This window comes from Capricornis sumatraensis, chromosome 1 (genome assembly GCF_032405125.1).
Source record: "Capricornis sumatraensis isolate serow.1 chromosome 1, serow.2, whole genome shotgun sequence".
Lineage (NCBI taxonomy): Eukaryota > Metazoa > Chordata > Mammalia > Artiodactyla > Bovidae > Capricornis > Capricornis sumatraensis.
Window position 1 is genome coordinate 2,575,083 of NC_091069.1, and position 16,306 is coordinate 2,591,388.

General features: G+C 63.2%; 1 protein-coding gene across 1 annotated transcript; it reads left to right on the top strand.

Moving 5' to 3' along the window:
- The first annotated feature begins 2,655 nt into the window (after positions 1-2,655).
- On the top strand, positions 2,656-15,896 carry MYMK (myomaker, myoblast fusion factor). Its single transcript, XM_068966123.1, has 9 exons — positions 2,656-2,768; positions 5,210-5,452; positions 5,673-5,757; positions 5,890-6,297; positions 6,820-7,302; positions 10,837-10,951; positions 11,153-11,301; positions 13,748-13,864; positions 14,458-15,896. Exons 5-9 carry the CDS (start codon positions 7,012-7,014, stop codon positions 14,605-14,607), a joined length of 822 nt encoding a protein of 273 aa, XP_068822224.1. The 5' UTR covers positions 2,656-2,768; positions 5,210-5,452; positions 5,673-5,757; positions 5,890-6,297; positions 6,820-7,011; the 3' UTR covers positions 14,608-15,896.
- Positions 15,897-16,306: the final 410 nt, after the last annotated feature.

Here is a 16,306-nt window from a genome sequence, read left to right on the forward strand (position 1 = left end):
CCAAGACTGCCCAGGGACGCCCAGGCTCGCACGTCTGGTACGCAGCACAGCCCAGCCCCCTGGTGAGCACATCCCCGCCACAGCAGGCTCTTGGATCGCGTTCATCCTCTCCAGACTCTGGGGAGGCACGTCTCATCCATCTCTGCTTTTCTTCCCCTGGGGCCCCTGTGATGTTCGGTGGAACCCAGGCCCACGCTGCCCCCTGTTGGCACACTGGGTCACGGACACGATGGGACCTGTCACACAGCACTGGTGAGCATGCACACGCACACACGTGCACACACATGTACACACATGTACACGTGTGCACACATACACGTGCGTGCACATGTGTGTACACCCATGCGTGCACACACACATACAGGAGCACACACTCACCGACCCCCTCACAGACACCCTGCTGATCACTCTCGAATGCTGGGGCCTCTGCCCGCCCCACCCCGCCCCTCCAGCCGAGCACCAGGGCTCTGTGTCCCCAGTCAGAGTCCTAGCTCTCCGGACATAGCTGGATCCACGTCCAGCCAGAGCCAGAGTGACTAATGGTTTCCCGTGGGAGGGACCCTACAGCCAGCCGGCGCAAACGCCCCAGCGCCTTCTCTTAGCCCAGTGGGACAGCGCCGGGAGGCAGGCTGCCACCCTGGCTCTGGGACCTCCAGCAGGCGTGTGACCTGGGCCAGCCCCCCATCCACCCCCACACCACCCTCTACCTCCAGGAGCTGGCTGGGGCTCCCCTTCCCGAAGGGACACCAGCCTTCCCCCAAACTCCAGACCCACAGGGAGCTCTGACCACGGCTTTGTCCACTGGTGGTCTGGGGGAAGGCCCGGGGCCCTGAAGACCCTAAGAATTGCGGGGGGTGGTTGGTGATAAAGAATCAAGCACAGCCAGGAAGCACAACCAAAGGCCTTGTCGTGTGCCCAGTGCAGAGCTGCCGTCAGTTCCGCAGAACCGGTCAGGCCGGGCTTCCTGGTCCTCACGTGCCCTCTGGGCCCACTTTGTGGGGCTGCAGCCAGACCTGGACGGCAGATCCAGAGGACCTAAGTGTCAGCGACCAGAACAGCAGCCCGGCTCAGAAGAGGCCACGCCTGGGGTCCACGCTCTGCCATCACCGTTGCCGAAGGTTTAATCGCATCATCTTAGAGTTTGTGTTGTGGGGGTGACATCGCATGGGGCGATGGAGCCTCTGCTGTGGGACAGACCACCCCCTGTACCTCTCAGGTCTGCCTCGTGCCCCCTGGGGAGCCAGGATCAGGCGGAGTCTCTGGTGGAATCCCAAGCGCTCACACCACGACCTCCCCGGGCCCAGCGGAGCGCAACGTTAAGAGGGAGCAGCCCTGGAAGAAAGAGGAAGCTTTGACCTGTTGGTGAATGAGGGGCTGCCCGTTTTGCACTGAGCCCCAGATCACCCTCTGCTCACTCTCAGCTCACCTGGGGGCCCTCCGAATTGCTGTTTCCCAGCCCTGACAATGCCCAGGCTCCCTGGGGTGTCACAGAAAGAAGTGGCTCGGAGCCCCCATCTTGGTTCCTGCCAGCCCCTCCCTGAAGCCCTTGTTCACACCCATCTGGATGTTCCTGGCCCTCCAGATGATCTCCTGAGCACACCCCCTCCAGGAAGCCCACCAGGCAGCAGCCCAGCACTTTGATCTGGCTTCCCGACCCATGGCTGGGACTCACACTGCATCCCTGGCACCTACCAGGGCCCAGCATATAGAAAGTGCTCAGCGCGTGGAAGGGGGATTTGTCTAGCAGACCCTGTCGTTTGGGGTGAGGGGGAGGTGTCCCTACCACTTTCTGTGCAGCCCGGCCTGGAGATGCTGTGAACACCTGTTTTTTTTCAGAGATATTTTGCCAGACCTGGATTTCTGAAGAGCTTGGAAACAGGAGAATGCGCACATTTCTGCGGGAAGGTGAGGTGAAGCGTGGGGCAAGGCGGAAGGAGAGGAGCCTGCTCAGGGAGGGGACAGGTCAGGGAGGGAGAGGGGCACAGTGGGCCAGGGGTGACCGGCTTGGCAGTCCTGGTGGCTGGACAGTCACGCTGGGAGCTGGGCCCTGTCCTGTACAGCCGAGTATCTAAAACAGAGCTCGGAAGGTGGGGGACCAGGGCCAGAGATCCTGCGAGGGGGTCCTCAACTCTGGTACCCAGAGGCCCGCCAACACGGCCGGGAGAGCCGGGACCCCCACCCTCCCCGGCCACGTCCTGCTGCCCACCCAGAGCCTGGAGCACCCTGGGCCACTTCTGACAGCGGAGCCCTTCTTCCCAATGGGGGCTGAGCCACCGAGGGCCGCTGCGGCCAGTTTGGAAGGGGTGGGCCAGGACCGAAAGAGGCCCAGGCCCCAGCAGAGGCCCCAGTGGCCAACCCCACCCCCAGAGCTCCCCGCCCAGCCCAAGGCAGGCGCAGCTTTCTCTGCTCTCCCCCCTCCGGGAGGCCCCTCCTCCACAGACCACTGCGGCCAGCAGTGCACGCGTCCATCACTCCGTCACGCCTGACTCTTCGCGACCCCACGGACTCTATCCCTACAGGCTCCTCTGTCTGTAGGGTTCTCCAGGCAAGGATACTGGAGTGGGTTGCCGTGCCCTCCTCCAGAGGGTCTGCCCCCACCCAGGGATCGAACCCGGGTCTCCCACCTTGCAGGCGGATTCTTTGCCATCTGAGCCACCAGGGAGCCCCGGGGACCAGCAGGCTGGACCAGAGCTCTCCTCCTCCCTCCTTCCCAGCACTGCCGTTTTCCATTAGGCCACGTCCTGACATTCAAGCGGGGACCTCTACGTGTAGGCCTCCTCGCTCTTAAAATACACAAGAAAGAGGAGCCCTTGTCCCCAGATCTGGAGGAAGGATGGGGCCCTGGGGGGCCCTGGCACAACTGGGACGTGAGCTCGCCACTGCAGCTGCAGGGACAGCCCACCGCCAGGCCAGGGGGGTGGGCGGGACCTGCGTCCTTGGGCTCCTGAATTACACAGCCCGCCCTGATATGTAGAAGTCCCCCAGGAAGGCCAGGTGCCCAGGAGCTCCGTCCCGTCTCAGCCTCACTCTCCCCTCTGCACAGAGAGGCAGGCCCAGTGTGCTGCCACAGTGGGGGGTGGGGCGCAGGGGACGACAAGCTTGTGTCCCCGTCCCGGCCCTGCTCCCGGCCCCCAGGTCCCTTGGACAGCTGTCCCCGTGCATGGATGCTAAGGCCCACCTTTCAGAAGAGGATCCCCTGTAATGACCCACATCGGCTCTTCGCTGCTTCTCAGGAACAGACACACAGCGCTTCCTGGGCCAGCTGCTCCCAGAGCCAGTGCACCTGCCCGGGATCACAGAGACCCTGTGGGACAGCGGCGGGTGTCCCTTGCATCTGTGAGGAGACCGAGGCTCTGGGAGCAGAGGGCACAGCAAGGCTGCGGAGCGAAGAGGGCAGAGCCCTCACCTGGCTCACCTGGCAGCTGTGCAGGAGCTGGGGGCAGCGTGAGCTGCTCGCGTCCGGCCATTAGCCGGACACAGCGCCGGTTGTGGAGATCTGGGCTGGCACACCAGCCTGGGGGCCCCAACAAAGGGCTCAGGAGCATCAGTGCCCAGGAATGGGGCCGGAGGCCCCTCAGGGGATCCCTGCACCCAGAGCCAAGGCCTGCGGTGCTTGGGGGTGACCGGAGCTCCAGGCTGGGGCTTCAAAACATGGAGAATGCGAGTGCAGCAGCTGGCCCTGCTCTGCAGGCCCAGCCGGGCAGACAGGCAGCTGTCCGGGAGGCGGGAGCCGTGTGGCATTCCGGGCATTTCAGCACCTCTATAAAACCTGAGGGGAGGGGAGGGCGGGTCGGCTTCCCCTCCCTGCTCCCCAGGCTGGGCTGCCCGGTCAGGCGGCCCACCCCACCCAGACCCTGCTGGGTCTCACTGGCACCGGCACCATCTGCTGGGGACAGGGGGCATGCTGCCTGCGGTAAGGGTTGGGTGCCTCGGCCAGGAGCAATGCCAGCCTCCCTGCCTCTCTGAGCCTCAGTCTTCTCCTCTGTAAAGTGGGGAGAGAAAGAGACATCCAGCCACTGACACAGCCCAGAGGGACAAAATAGGAAGAGAGCTTGGCAAGCGCCAGCACTGAATGAATGTCTGTGTGTGTAAATGGTTTTCAAGATACACGGGGCAGCAGGGCTGAAAATGTGAGCGCTCCCCGCCCCATCTCCAGGGGTCAGGCAGGACAGAGAGCTACACTGTGAATTCAGAGGCAACCCCCGGGGGCAGACACCCTGGCAGGAGGATCCAGGCGTGTTTCCTGTGGGGTCTACGGTGACCCCAGCAAGAGCAGCTGACGGTGGGGTGGTGGGGGGCGTATCAGAGGCCAACTGGCAGGCAGAGCCCCAGGCAGCGGGGCGGACGGGATGCCAGCTCACGTCTCTGCTGGCTCCAAGCCTGCCCAGGCTGAGCTGGGCTCCCAGCCCGGCTCCTTGCCCTGCGCCTTCAGGGGCAGTGCCACCCCCAAGCAACCAGCCTGCTTCTTCTGCTCTGCGCCCCCTCCCAGCTCCCCAGGCGGATCGCTGCCCTGGCACCAGTGAGAACGGAGGGTCACTCCAGTCCTGTTCAGAGCGTTCCCCCAGGCCAGCTGGTCTGTCTCCAGGCCACCAGGTCTCGGCCGGGAGCACACGCAGGCTGCACCCTGACCTCCGTTCTGTGCTCCACCCCCCTCCTTAGAGGCAGTGAGGGGGTGGTCCTCTGCCGCAGCCCCTCGCCCCAGCCTGGCCACCTGTCTCCCTTCTTCAGGGCGGGCCCCTCCTCAGCCCCCTTCCTCTTTAATCGCTACAACACACGTGCAGCTCCCCTGCACCCCCGGCCCCTCCCCCTTCTCTTTTTCCCTTCCCCAAGCTCTCAGCCCTGGCCCTGGAGTTCACAGCTGCAAACACACACACACACACACACACACACACACACTCATGCACAAAACCAACTGTGGGATGTTTTCCCACTTCCGAGTGGGGGGTTGTGGCCCCAGAGAGCTCTGTCCTAGCACCTGACGTACAATCCATGTCCTCACCGCACGATTTCTGCTCCTCCTGGAAGCCGGGGCTGGGGGGCAGAGGTGGTGACCAGCTCACCGGGAGCCACCTGCCTCTTACCCAGAGCCGCACACACGCATGCATGGCAGGGCCTGGTTTTCCCATTTGGAGTGGCACGGGGCTACTAAGTGCCAGGCTGAAGCACGCTGCCGCCCACCTCTCCCGACTTTGATTCATTCTTTTCACAGAATCATTCATCCAGCCAGTGTCTGCTGACCACCCACCACGTGCCAGCCTCTGCCCGGGGCTTGGGGGGGGAACTGGCCAACCGAGCCCCGGGCACACAACCCAGGCAGCTCCCCACACACAACCCAAGCAGCTCCGTACAGAGGCGCAGATGCTCGGATGGGAGAGAGCAGCGTGTTGGGGCCCAGTGCAGAGCACGTCGGCTTACCTGTGCCGGGTGGCGAGCCTTCCCCCCAGACGCAGAGGTGGAGGAAGGGTGCTCTTTCCAGGAAGGCAGGGAGGCCAGGAGGAGGTTCTGGGCGCACAAGGGTGGCTGGGGGTGCTGAGGGGAGATAGCTGGGCAGGGATGGCCTGAGTTCTCCTGGAGACCCTGGACTTCACACTGAGGGTGTGGGTGCCTAGGAAGAAGGCACGTGAGCAGAAAAAGATGCGACCACATGTCCCAAGTAGGACTTTTCATTGCAGGCAGCAGAAAGAGGCTCCAGCCAGCGTACAACGAAACAGAGAGTTTTCTGGAAAGGTGTGAGGGAGCTCCCAGGTGGAAGGAAAGGTGGGTCAAGTGCACCCCGAAGGCCAGGAACAAGCCGGCAGCCTCTGCTTGAGGCACCAACTGGAGAGCGTGGGCACCCCTCAGCCTTGCCCCTCCCCCCCCTTTTCCCATTCTCCAAATTCCAATTCCCAGGAGAACAAACTCCAGAGCAGCCACCCAGTGACCACAGGAACACGCCATGTGACACGCGTGGGCGACTCTCAGGGCCGTTCCGGGGCTGTGAAAGAATGCGCCCGGCGTGCGTCCGTTTATACAGGCCGAGACAGGCGTCTCCAGGAGCCAGAGCAGAGGCTGCCTCTGCTGGGGACTCCAGGACGGCGCCGCAGTGAACGGGGCGCGGAGCCGTCACATGTCCTTGGCAAATCCCACCAGGCTGCACATTACGAGTCTGTGCGTCCTGCTGCAAGTGACATCCTTACACCATGGTGAAACTCAGAACGTGTAACGAAAGCGGTCCTTTTGCTGACAACAAATAAATCAACCCAGCAGTCCTTCCAGGGAAAGAGTCAGCCTGGGGAACTCACACAGAGTCACCCAGAGGTAACTTGGCCAGAGGAAGGGGGCCCTCTGCCAGGCAGCTCCCCCCAGGCCTCTTCAAAAAGGGAAGAGTATCTCCCGAAGGAACATCGAGAGGGCTGGCGGCGGCCTTGCCTCAGGGACCCTGATAGAGAAGTTCCTGGTCCGTGCCTTCAGGCTTGAGTCAATGTAACCAAACAGAAAGGAAGGTTCGCTTCATTCACTTAGTTACCAAGGAAACCTGTCTGGGGCGAGAGCAGGCGAGCAAGACGTGGACAGCGGCTGGTTAAACATGAGACTTAGCTGCAGGGCCCTTGTAGTGATTGGTGGTGTGGTCTGGCCACTGCGCTGTGTCCAGTTCTTACAACCCCGTGGACCGTAGCCCGCCAGGTTCCTCTATCCGTGGGATTTCCCAGGCAAGAGTACTGGAGTGTGCGGCCGTTTCCTTCTCCAGGGGAACTGGCTAACCCCTGGGTTCTCCCACCTCTTGCCCCCCTGTGTGACTCAAGTAACAGCGTCTGTTCTTCCTCGTTCTGGGCTCCCCAGCGCCCTGAGGAGGGGCCAGGGTGGCACGTGGCTGGACGTTGGGGACTGTGCTCACGGGGGAGTTTTCTCCAGAGCTGCTGCTGCCTCAGAGGAGAGAGGTATGGTCTCCCTGAATCAACAACTCTGACCTATCCCCAAAAAAAACAGAGACAAGTGCTGGTCACATGGCCCGTCAGCTGTTGGACCCTCCCCATGAGGTTCTCGACATGTGCGCTCCCATCCCTGCCTCCTTCAAGGCATTTAAGCCGCAGCTGCCACCGGGGCCCCCACTGGAAGGAGCAGTCCGTCTCCCTCTCTCCCTGCCCTGGGGACCCCGGCGGCCGGCACCCCGCCCCTCCTCCCCAGCCCATGGGGACGCTCATGGCCAAACTGCTCCTGCCCACGATCAGCAGCCTGGCCTTCCTCCCCACGGCCAGCATCGCTGCCAAAAGGCGGTTCCACATGGAGGCCATGGTGTACCTCTTCACCACGTTCTTTCTGGCGGTAAGTCTCGGGGAGAGGACCCCCCCGGCCACCCAGCGCACCTTCCCAGGGACAGGGGCCAGGGGCTGCCTTCTCACCACTCCCCTGTGTTGGGTTGTGAAGAAAAGTGATGGGGGGTGAAAGAAAAAGCCCAGGAGGGAGGGCTGGGGACCCCTTCACCTCCCTGGACCCCAGTTTTCCTCCAGGGTTGGTGTGAGTGAGACCAAGCCCACAGGGGCCAGGGATAGTCGGTCCAGGCCCGGCCCCTCCAAGGTTCCCCTTCTCCTGTCACTGGCCGATCCCCCCCAGGTGGCTCCTGGCTCCGGCTCCCCGCCCTGCCCCCTGGTACCCTGGGCCCCACAGGGGGGGCTAGCAGGGCCCGGAGAGCATGAGGAGTCAAGGAATCTGCCTCCGGGACGCGGCAGCAGGCCTCGGCTCCGGACGGCCTGCTCACGTGCGCGTGTCTCCCCTTCGTGGGGCCTGCGCTTCTCTCTGGGCCCCTCTCGCTCTATTAATGCTTCTGGCTGCTGGCTCCTGGCCCCTGCTCCCTGCCCCCGCCCCCACCTCCCCTTGGGTCTCCCTCTGATTCTCTTACTGACTCCCTCTCGGCCTGCTTCTCTTTGTTTCTCCGTCTGTGTCTGGCTCCCTCTCGATTTCTGGACATGCACGCCCATGGAACGGACTCTCTTTCTGCGTCTCCGGGCCCCTCCCTCCCTGGCCTCGTCCCCCTCAGCCTCCATGCGTCTCCCTGGCTCTATGGATCCATCCCGCTGGCTTCTGTCTAGCTGTCTGTCCACCTCCCTACATACGCACTCTCTCTGTGATCAGTCATCCATACATGTATGCTACCAGTCGCCTCTCTACCTGCCTGTCCAGCCATCCTCCCACCCACCCGTCATCTCTCTATGCCTTAGTGCCGTCCTGCCCCCTTACCCCTGTCCCTCTGAAGCTCCTTCCACCACCTCCCCAGTGGACCCCCCTGAGTGGCCCCGCTGACTCCCCAGCGCACTCCATCAGTCCCAGCCTTGACTGAAGCCCGCCTCCCCGGGGCGGCATGCTCAGGGGGAGGTCAGTGACCCTGAGCTCTGTGTGGGAGGTGGCCTGCCCCCTGCCCTGGGCAGCTCGCTTCCCCAGCACCCGCCCCTCCCTGCTCATTCGCGGCATCTTCCCTCCCCCCTTCAGGACCCCGGCTTGGGTGAGGGCCGGGAGGTCTGCCCAGCAGGTGGGAGACTGGGGCCAGGCAGCCAGGGGGCTTTTTCGCAGGGACGAGGGCCTGCGGCCGGGCAGAGGAGCCGAGGTCTCCTCCTCCAAGAGCCCAAGATAGACCCGGCCCAGGAAACCACGGTCACTGCTGGGCTCCCCCTCCCTGCCGGGGTGAGCTGGCCCCGCAGCTGCCTCCGAGGCTGGCTTCAGAGGCCCGCTCTACCCACCCCACCAGCCCCGCCCTGCCCCGCCAGAGGGACAGGGCCAGCTGCCTCCGTGACAAATGTCCTCTGGCCACAAAGACTCACTCAGCCCCTTTCTCCGGAGCCCCCGGAGGCACCATCGCTTCCCTTTGAATTTTGTGTTGGTATACAGCCGATACCATCCCTGCTTCTGCCTCCCACGTGGCATCTTCTGTGTCCCGACCAGAAGGTGTGACCCGGCTGGACGCCCCGCTGTGTGCTCAGTCGCGTGGAACTCCCTGGCCCACGCCACCCCATGGGCCAGGGGCTCTGGTCACCACGTGACAGAAGCCCCCCCTGGCCCCAGGGGCCGTCAGCTGCCCCTCCGAGCTCGAGGCCAGGACCTGAGGCCATGCATTCCCTGCCAGGCCCCCAGCCCCACGCCCCACCCCCACCCTGCCAGTGCCACACGGAGCCACGTCCTGGCAGACGCAGAGGCCGAGTGCCTGCTGCCGCGCCTCCCTGCTCCTGGGCACGTGGTCGCTCCTTGAAGCTGAGCTGCCCCACCTGTCCCGCAGCCGTGAACCATGGGCCCGGGGGCAGGTCCCTTCCTGGGCCAGCTCTCCTCCAAACCGCTCCAAACCCCGCCTCCTTGAATCCGAGTTCACAGGCAAGCCTTTGGCCGAGGGCAAGCCAGCTCTGCTGCGAGCTGGGGTCATGGCTGGGACAAGGCCGTCGGGATCGAGGGCACAGACCGCATCCAGGATTTCAGAGCGATGAGGCCTTCCGTCCCACACAGCGACCCGTGTATTACGGGGGCTTTGAATACATGAGAGGCAGCGGACGATGGGCCTGGGCTGGGGCTGGGGGAGAAGGGGACCCGCGTCACTCTCAGAGTCTGGCCCTGCCGGCCAGAGCCGTGCGGGGGGGCAAGCGTTCTCTTTCCTCTACCCTGGGGGGGTGAGCGCCCTAACCAGGCCCCACCTGAAGCTTCTGCTCTTTCCTGCGCCAGTCATATCCACCACCTGGGTCCCCCCTTCACCTTTTCTTTCCCTGTGTCTCTTCAAAGGGCGTGGCTCCCAAAGCTCAGCATGGTCCCGTTAGGGCTGACCAGGCCGACAGGAGCGGCACTCTCTCCTCCCCTGCTCTGGACACTATGTCTCTGTTCATGCCGCCTCGGTGCCCGCAGCTTTAGGTCGCATACAGCTGCAGCCAGCGGAAGCTCTCAGCTGCCCTCACCTTGGCTCGAGGCACCAGGCGACCCAAGGCTCCCTCCGACCCCACCCCATCCCCCACCGCAGTGCCCCTGGCATCTCCAGACGTGGACTGCCCTCCTGCACGCCTCTCCATCCTGCTGAGCCCGGTTAACCAAGAGTCCATTGTGCTGGTCCCCAAGACTGTTTATGCCCTTGAGCTTGTCAAAATAATTACATCACATAATTAAATATTGCTGAAAATGACGAAACGCGTGCGCCAAAGGAGAGAGTTATCCAGAAATAAGTGGACGGCTTTGAGAATACTGGCCCTTTGCTTTCAAAGTCTATGTGGAGAGACGACCGTAGGAGTCAGACCAGGGGCTGAGACGAGGCGCCGAGTTCAGCGCCTGCACACGGGTGTGTGTGGGATTGGTGAGGGGGTGCGTCTCTGCCATCTGCCCTCACTCAGACAGAACCTGAGAGTCGCCAGATGGTCGTTCTCAAAATGGGTTTCCTTCTGGCAGCACCCTGAGACCAGCCTGGGAGCTTCTTAAGAAAGCAAGCCTCCAACCTCCACCCTGACCTGCGGACAGGGCAACTCGCAGGCCAGGTCTGCGCCTGCGTCTTCACCAGCCCCCCTCCCAGGGCTCCAGAGGCTCAGCGGTCAGAAGGGTCACTTGTCGGAGAGGAGGTGTCCCCACTCTGACCAGGGGAGAGCAGACTGGAACCCAAGGGAAAAGGCTCTGGCCTCAGCTGAGCAGATGCTGAGGGAACGTGTAGAGCGTGTGGGAGGGCCCCCACCTCAGTGGGGCTTTGGAGGACCCTATGGGAGAGCGGTTCAGAGCGCCCCCATTTTTCAGATGGGGAGACAGAGGCCTGGGACCGTTCAGCGGCCCGCCCGAGGTGCCGGCTCGCAGGGCCTGGGGCCCCGGCGCTCTCGCCTCCCTGCTGACCCCCCGTCGTGGCCCCCGCAGCTCCACCACGCCTGTGCCGGGCCTGGCCTCTCGCTGCTCTGCCTCCTGCGCCACGACATCCTGGAGTACTTCAGCATCTACGGGACGGCCCTCAGCATGTGGGTCTCACTGATGGGTGAGTGGCCGCCGCCCACAGCCCAGCCCTGCACAAGGGGGTCAGGATGCCCCACCGCCCGCCGTCCACCCAGGCCGGCCTGCTGACAGCCCACCCCTCCGCTCCCCTGTGAGAAAGTGCCTCGCCTCCCATTTTTCATAACCATTTGAAACCATGCGTCTAGAAAAGGCCCCTCACCTCACCCCGCTCTCTCCCCCACAGCGCTGGCCGACTTCGATGAGCCCAAGCGGTCGACTTTCGTGATGTTTGGCGTCCTGACCATCGCCGTGCGGATCTACCACGACCGCTGGGGCTACGGGGTGTACTCTGGCCCCATCGGCTCGGCCATCCTCATCATCGCGGCCAAGTGGGTGCGTATGTGCGAGCCTCAACACTCGGGCCGCCTCCCCTGGCGGAGACTCTTCCCTCTCGGGGTCTCAACCCACCTCCCATCTCATGGGTCAGCAGGCTGGACACACGGCCTCAGCTAACGCACAGGAAGTGACTGTCGGCTGCCCCCGCCTTGCAGACCCAGTTTGTATTATGTCTGGACTCACCAGCGTGGATCTAACCCAAGTTACTTAATCTCTCTGCCACATTTTCCGTATCTGTGAAATGGGTGTTACAGTTCAGTACCTGCTTCACAGGGGTCGGTTCAAAGATTAACTGATATAAAGCACTCCAAGGACTGGCATGGAACCTGGCTTCTAATATGCTCAGCAAATAGGAGCTGCTATTATAGTCATCGCTAGCGTTATTATTATTGAAGAGAATGGCTGGTTTAGAGATGCAGCGTCAATTGGCAGTGGCCTGGGTTAATCTGGGAAGACTTCCTGGAGGAGGTGAGCCTTGAGCCTGGTTCCAATGAAAAGGGAGGATGTAGTGTGAGGTCGACAGGAAGACGGGATCACTCGTGAGCACGCAAGCAGCCTGAGCCGGAGTTTCCAACACCGATGGCCCTTCGCTGGGCACACAGGAATCTAACACTCACAAGGCCTTTTACATACGGTCCCCAGGCCTCGCCCATCCGAGGGCCCTCCTGGCTGCAAGGACTGAAACCCACGCAAACTAGTCCAAGTGAAAGAAGGTGTTTGGCAGAGTAGACCCAGGGTACTTCCTGGGCCCCCAGGGCAGGGTTAAGGAACTGCGCCTTGAGGGGACCAGACATAGACCTGGGAAAGAGGTGGGGCTGGGCAGAGGATGAGAAGGTGCCCACTGACCCACTGTGCAGTCTGGGGAGGGAAAATGAAGTCCTGGGGGTGAGCTTTCCAAACGCCGCCCTCCTCCCTGTGCCCAGAGAGTGGAGCATTTAGTTTGCCGTCTGGTTAGTGAAGAAAGCAAGGCTGGGAGGTCAGCGACTTGACAAGAAGTCATGGCAGGACAAGCAAGGCCAGGCTGTGACTCCTCACATCTCGGGCAAGCCAAGCTGGCCCCACGCTGACCCGGGAGGCCCTCGGAGAGGCGAGGGCAGGCAGCGCGCTGGGGTCTGACTTGTCTGGGCCTGAGGAAGGGCCACGTTAATTAACATTCTGGAATGCATAAACACAGAGAGCTCCCCTCACTGATAATTCACTCCCTCCCTGGCAGGAAGTGGGATAAAGGCTCCTTGTTCTGCCCCGAAGGGCTGTCCCTCCTCCAGAATCTTGACCAGTCTGGCTCTGGGCTGGATTCTAATTAGCCGGGAGAGCAGTCCCTTGCCTGTGCCACCGTGAAGCCCCACGGGGACCCAGGCTGCCTGCCTCCCTCCATCTGGGGCTCAGATTGTGTTTTCTAGCCCATTGAATGTGCAGCTAATTTTGGCTTTTCCAGGGCGGTTGTTTCCTGGAATGAGGGTGCATTTTTCTCCCGGAGCCTCGTCCCTTCTTGAGCAACGGTCAGGGAGAGGAAGGCAGAGAGATGGGTGACCAGAGCTGGGGGAGGGGCCAGGCCGGGCGCCCCCTGGGGCAGGGGCCTCGAGTCCCAAGGTGCTGAGTGGGCTGAAGGAGGCCTCCTGGGTCCCCGGGCACCTGCGCTCAGAGTCACACTGTCTAGCCGTGCCCACACACCACCTGCGACTTTGCAGGTCCTGAGTCCTCACCAGTGGTGGAAAATTCCAGAAAACTGAACCCCAGATATCGGTGCGGGATTTATTTCGCAGCAAAACTGGCCCTGACCCAGCAGGAAGCTACTCACAGTCTCTGTGAGCCGCTGGAGGTGGGGTGTCTGCCACCCAGAGCGTGTGTGACAGCAGGTTCCCTTGCTGGAATCCGAAACGCCCTGCCGGCTGTAGCACTCGCGGTTCGGGTTCTCGGGACGCGGACCTGCTTCTTCCTCGTCTGTTTAGCGAATGTGAACCCACGACTCTAATTTCTACTTGAGTCTTACTCTAGGCAGCCCAGCTGAGGCACAGCCGTCTCACGTGCCGGGCAGGTTTGTCTAAGAAATGCTATGATGAGTCGGTCCACTTTGAAAGTGGCCAGAGGTCTCGCGGGGTCGGCCACACGCACCCCACTCTCTCCTGCGGTCGTGCTGGAGGGAGGGTCCCACACCGCCATCACCGTTTGGCTGGAGAACACCACGCAACTGGTCTCCTTGGGCTGGAAATTTGAAGGGTTTCTCCAAGAGGCAGATGGGGCAGGGGGTCTTTCTGGGGTCAAGGGGCTGAGGGCAGCCGCAGTCTCCCCACCCAGGCAGGGTCTCCCGTGGGTCCTGCAGCCATGGAGCCCGATGCGCCTGGGCCCCTCCCCGAGCCCTGCTCCCCGCCCCCCCGAGGGTGCCCGGGGTGCGAGTGCCCGCGGCTGGGGCCTGAGGCTCTCCCTTTGGCCCCCGTCCCCGCAGCTGCAGCAGATGAAGGAGACGCGGCGCCTGTTTCCGGACAAGAGCGTGTACACCCAGCAGATAGGCCCCGGCCTCTGCTTCGGGGCCCTGGCCCTCATGTTGCGCTTCTTCTTTGAGGTATTCTGGGAGGGGGTGGGGAAGGAGCCCCCCACAAAGGCCCTGGCCAGCCCCAGCCTGCTTGGCCTGAGGCTGGGTGAGGCCGCACCCCTCCAGGAGGCTCCAGCAGCACCCCACTCCTGCTGACACCAGCACCCCCGTTCAGTCACAGCCTGGTCCTTCCCCGGCACCACCAGCATCTCCGGGGCGGGGGGTACAGACAGCTTGCACCTGGTTGGTGCACAGCCCTGAAGGAGCCACACCTGGAGGAGGGGGGAAGAGGGGGAAGTGGGGGGAAGATGTGCCGGGGGGAGGAGCCCCACCCCACCGGCAAAGCCCTGGTGAGTCAGCACAGACCTTCGGTGGTCTAGGCGTGGAGGGCAAGACCACCATGCGCTGGACAGTGACAGGAAGCCCCTTCGGGGGGATACTTGGCCAGACTCCCAGGGATGAGCTGGGTGGTTGGGGAGGGGCCCGCTGACCCCAGCAAATGCCAGGTCTCACCAGGCCTGAAGCCCAGGGCGGGGGTTGGGGGCGGCGGTGTGATGGGTGGAGGAAGACGGGCCTCGGGGCGGGGGCTGAGGCCGCAGACGGGTCCCGCTTCGCCCCCGCAGGACTGGGACTACACCTACGTCCACAGCTTCTACCACTGCGCCCTGGCCATGTCCTTCACCCTGCTGCTGCCCAAGGTCAACAAGAAGGCCGGAAGTGCAGGGGCCCCCGCCAAGCTGGACTGCTCCACCCTCTGCTGTGCCTGCATCTGACCGTGCATTCTGGCTCTGAGCCCCGCCCTGCCCTGTCCCCGGCCTGCCAAGAGCGCCCCGTCCTGCCCGACCTGGAGGAACATCCCTCCTCGGAGCCTGAGGCCTCTCCAGGGCTTCGGGAAGCACAGGCCGGGCGCTTCTTGAGAATCCACTCATTTGGTTTGTACTGGGTGCTAAGCACCACTCTGGAAAGAAAAGAACTTTCTCCCTTCTCCTAGGCCAAGGTCCTGGCAGATGGGAGTGTCTGCAGAGCCCCGGAGCCAGCGTCTGTCCCCCCGCAACCCGCCCAGTCCCAGCGACAAGGGGCCTGCCCGCCACCCCCGGCCGTGTGCTCCCCACGTCACCTGCCACCTGCTTTCTCTTGGCAACCGGTCTCCCCACTCCTGAGCTGTGCCCTTAGGCTCAGCTTGCCAGGGTCAGCCAGGCCACTCTGGCACTTGCTGCCCTTCCCGCCAGGGCCCTGAATCAAGCCATCTCCATGTCCTGTCCACCCTCATCATTTCATCCAGTCATCAAAGCAAGTCTGAGTAGATGGCAAGTTCAAGGCACAGAGGTGCCCTGCTTTGATGGGGAGAGAAGGTTGGAAAGTGATGTAGGGTTGAGATTATAGTATGAAAGTCGCTCAGTCACGTCCAACTCCGAGACCCCATGGACTGTAGCCTGCCCGGCTCCTCTGTCCATGGGATTCTTCTGGCCCAGAGCTCGAGACAGCAGCACTGACCTCAGCCCGCAGTCACCGGGCCTGGCACCACTTCGGGCACCTCACTCTGGAGTGCCCTCAGGGCTTTTGAGATCCCACCCAGGGTGGGCCTGGGTTCAGAACCCCTAGCGAGACTGCCAGGCCCCCAGTTTGGCCCCACAGGGCAGGGCTTGCCGCCATGTGCAGAGGTCAGCCCGCTCCCATTCAGGGCCCGCTGGCACCGCCCAGCGGTGGGGGCGGGAGCTGGCCGCCCAGACATCACCTCACAAAGCCGAGGCTCCCAGCTTCCCGAATGATCTGGGCACATCCATCAGGCAGGAAGTTACCTACACCTGTCTGGGGCCTGTTTGTGTTTCCAGACATGCAGCTACCCACGTCTGTGCCCACCATGGGGGGCAGCCCCTGGCGTGTCCTCAAGTCACCCCGGCCACGCTTCAGGGGCCAGGAGAGAGCTGGCCCCGAGGGCGGGGGACCAGGCAGACCCCACAGCCCAGCCTCCGTGTGTCCGTGGGCCCCCTTGACTGCCCAGGGGTCCCGCATCCTGGGGGGCCTGGACACCCGCAACCCAGCCCTCGCCCCACCCCTTTCGCTAGCGACAAAGTGGCCCGCCTGCACTCAGGGTCCTCGCCAAGCCTCGTGGGGCGAGAGCTGGCTCGTCACAGCTCCAGGGCCATCAGCCAGACGCGGCCCCACAGGTGGGCCCAGGGGCGGGCAGGTGACGCCTTGATCGGCTTCGGGCTTGCTGTGGGGGTGTGAGCACACGTGTGCACACACAGACATGCACACACACCTGAAGAGACTTCAGGTCTGCCCCTCTGGTCCCATCTCCCAGTTCTACAGGGGGAGATTCACGGCTCAGCACCAGGTGGTAAGGACAGGCTCTGGGGGCCGCGCGGGTCGGGGGAGCCAGGCAGCATCACTCCATAAATCTGCAAGGTGGCTGGCCTCTGCCCACTGCCTCCTGCCATCCCCCGACCATCCCCCCAACCCATCACCTCC

Bases quoted from the DNA above. Each gene is read 5' to 3' on its own strand.
- MYMK (XM_068966123.1), top strand. From the start codon at position 7,012: ATGAGGTTCTCGACATGTGCGCTCCCATCCCTGCCTCCTTCAAGGCAT. The intron at 10,952-11,152 runs GTGAGTGGCCGC...TCTCCCCCACAG, and splicing joins CATGTGGGTCTCACTGATGG to CGCTGGCCGACTTCGATGAG. The intron at 13,865-14,457 runs GTATTCTGGGAG...TCGCCCCCGCAG, and splicing joins TGTTGCGCTTCTTCTTTGAG to GACTGGGACTACACCTACGT.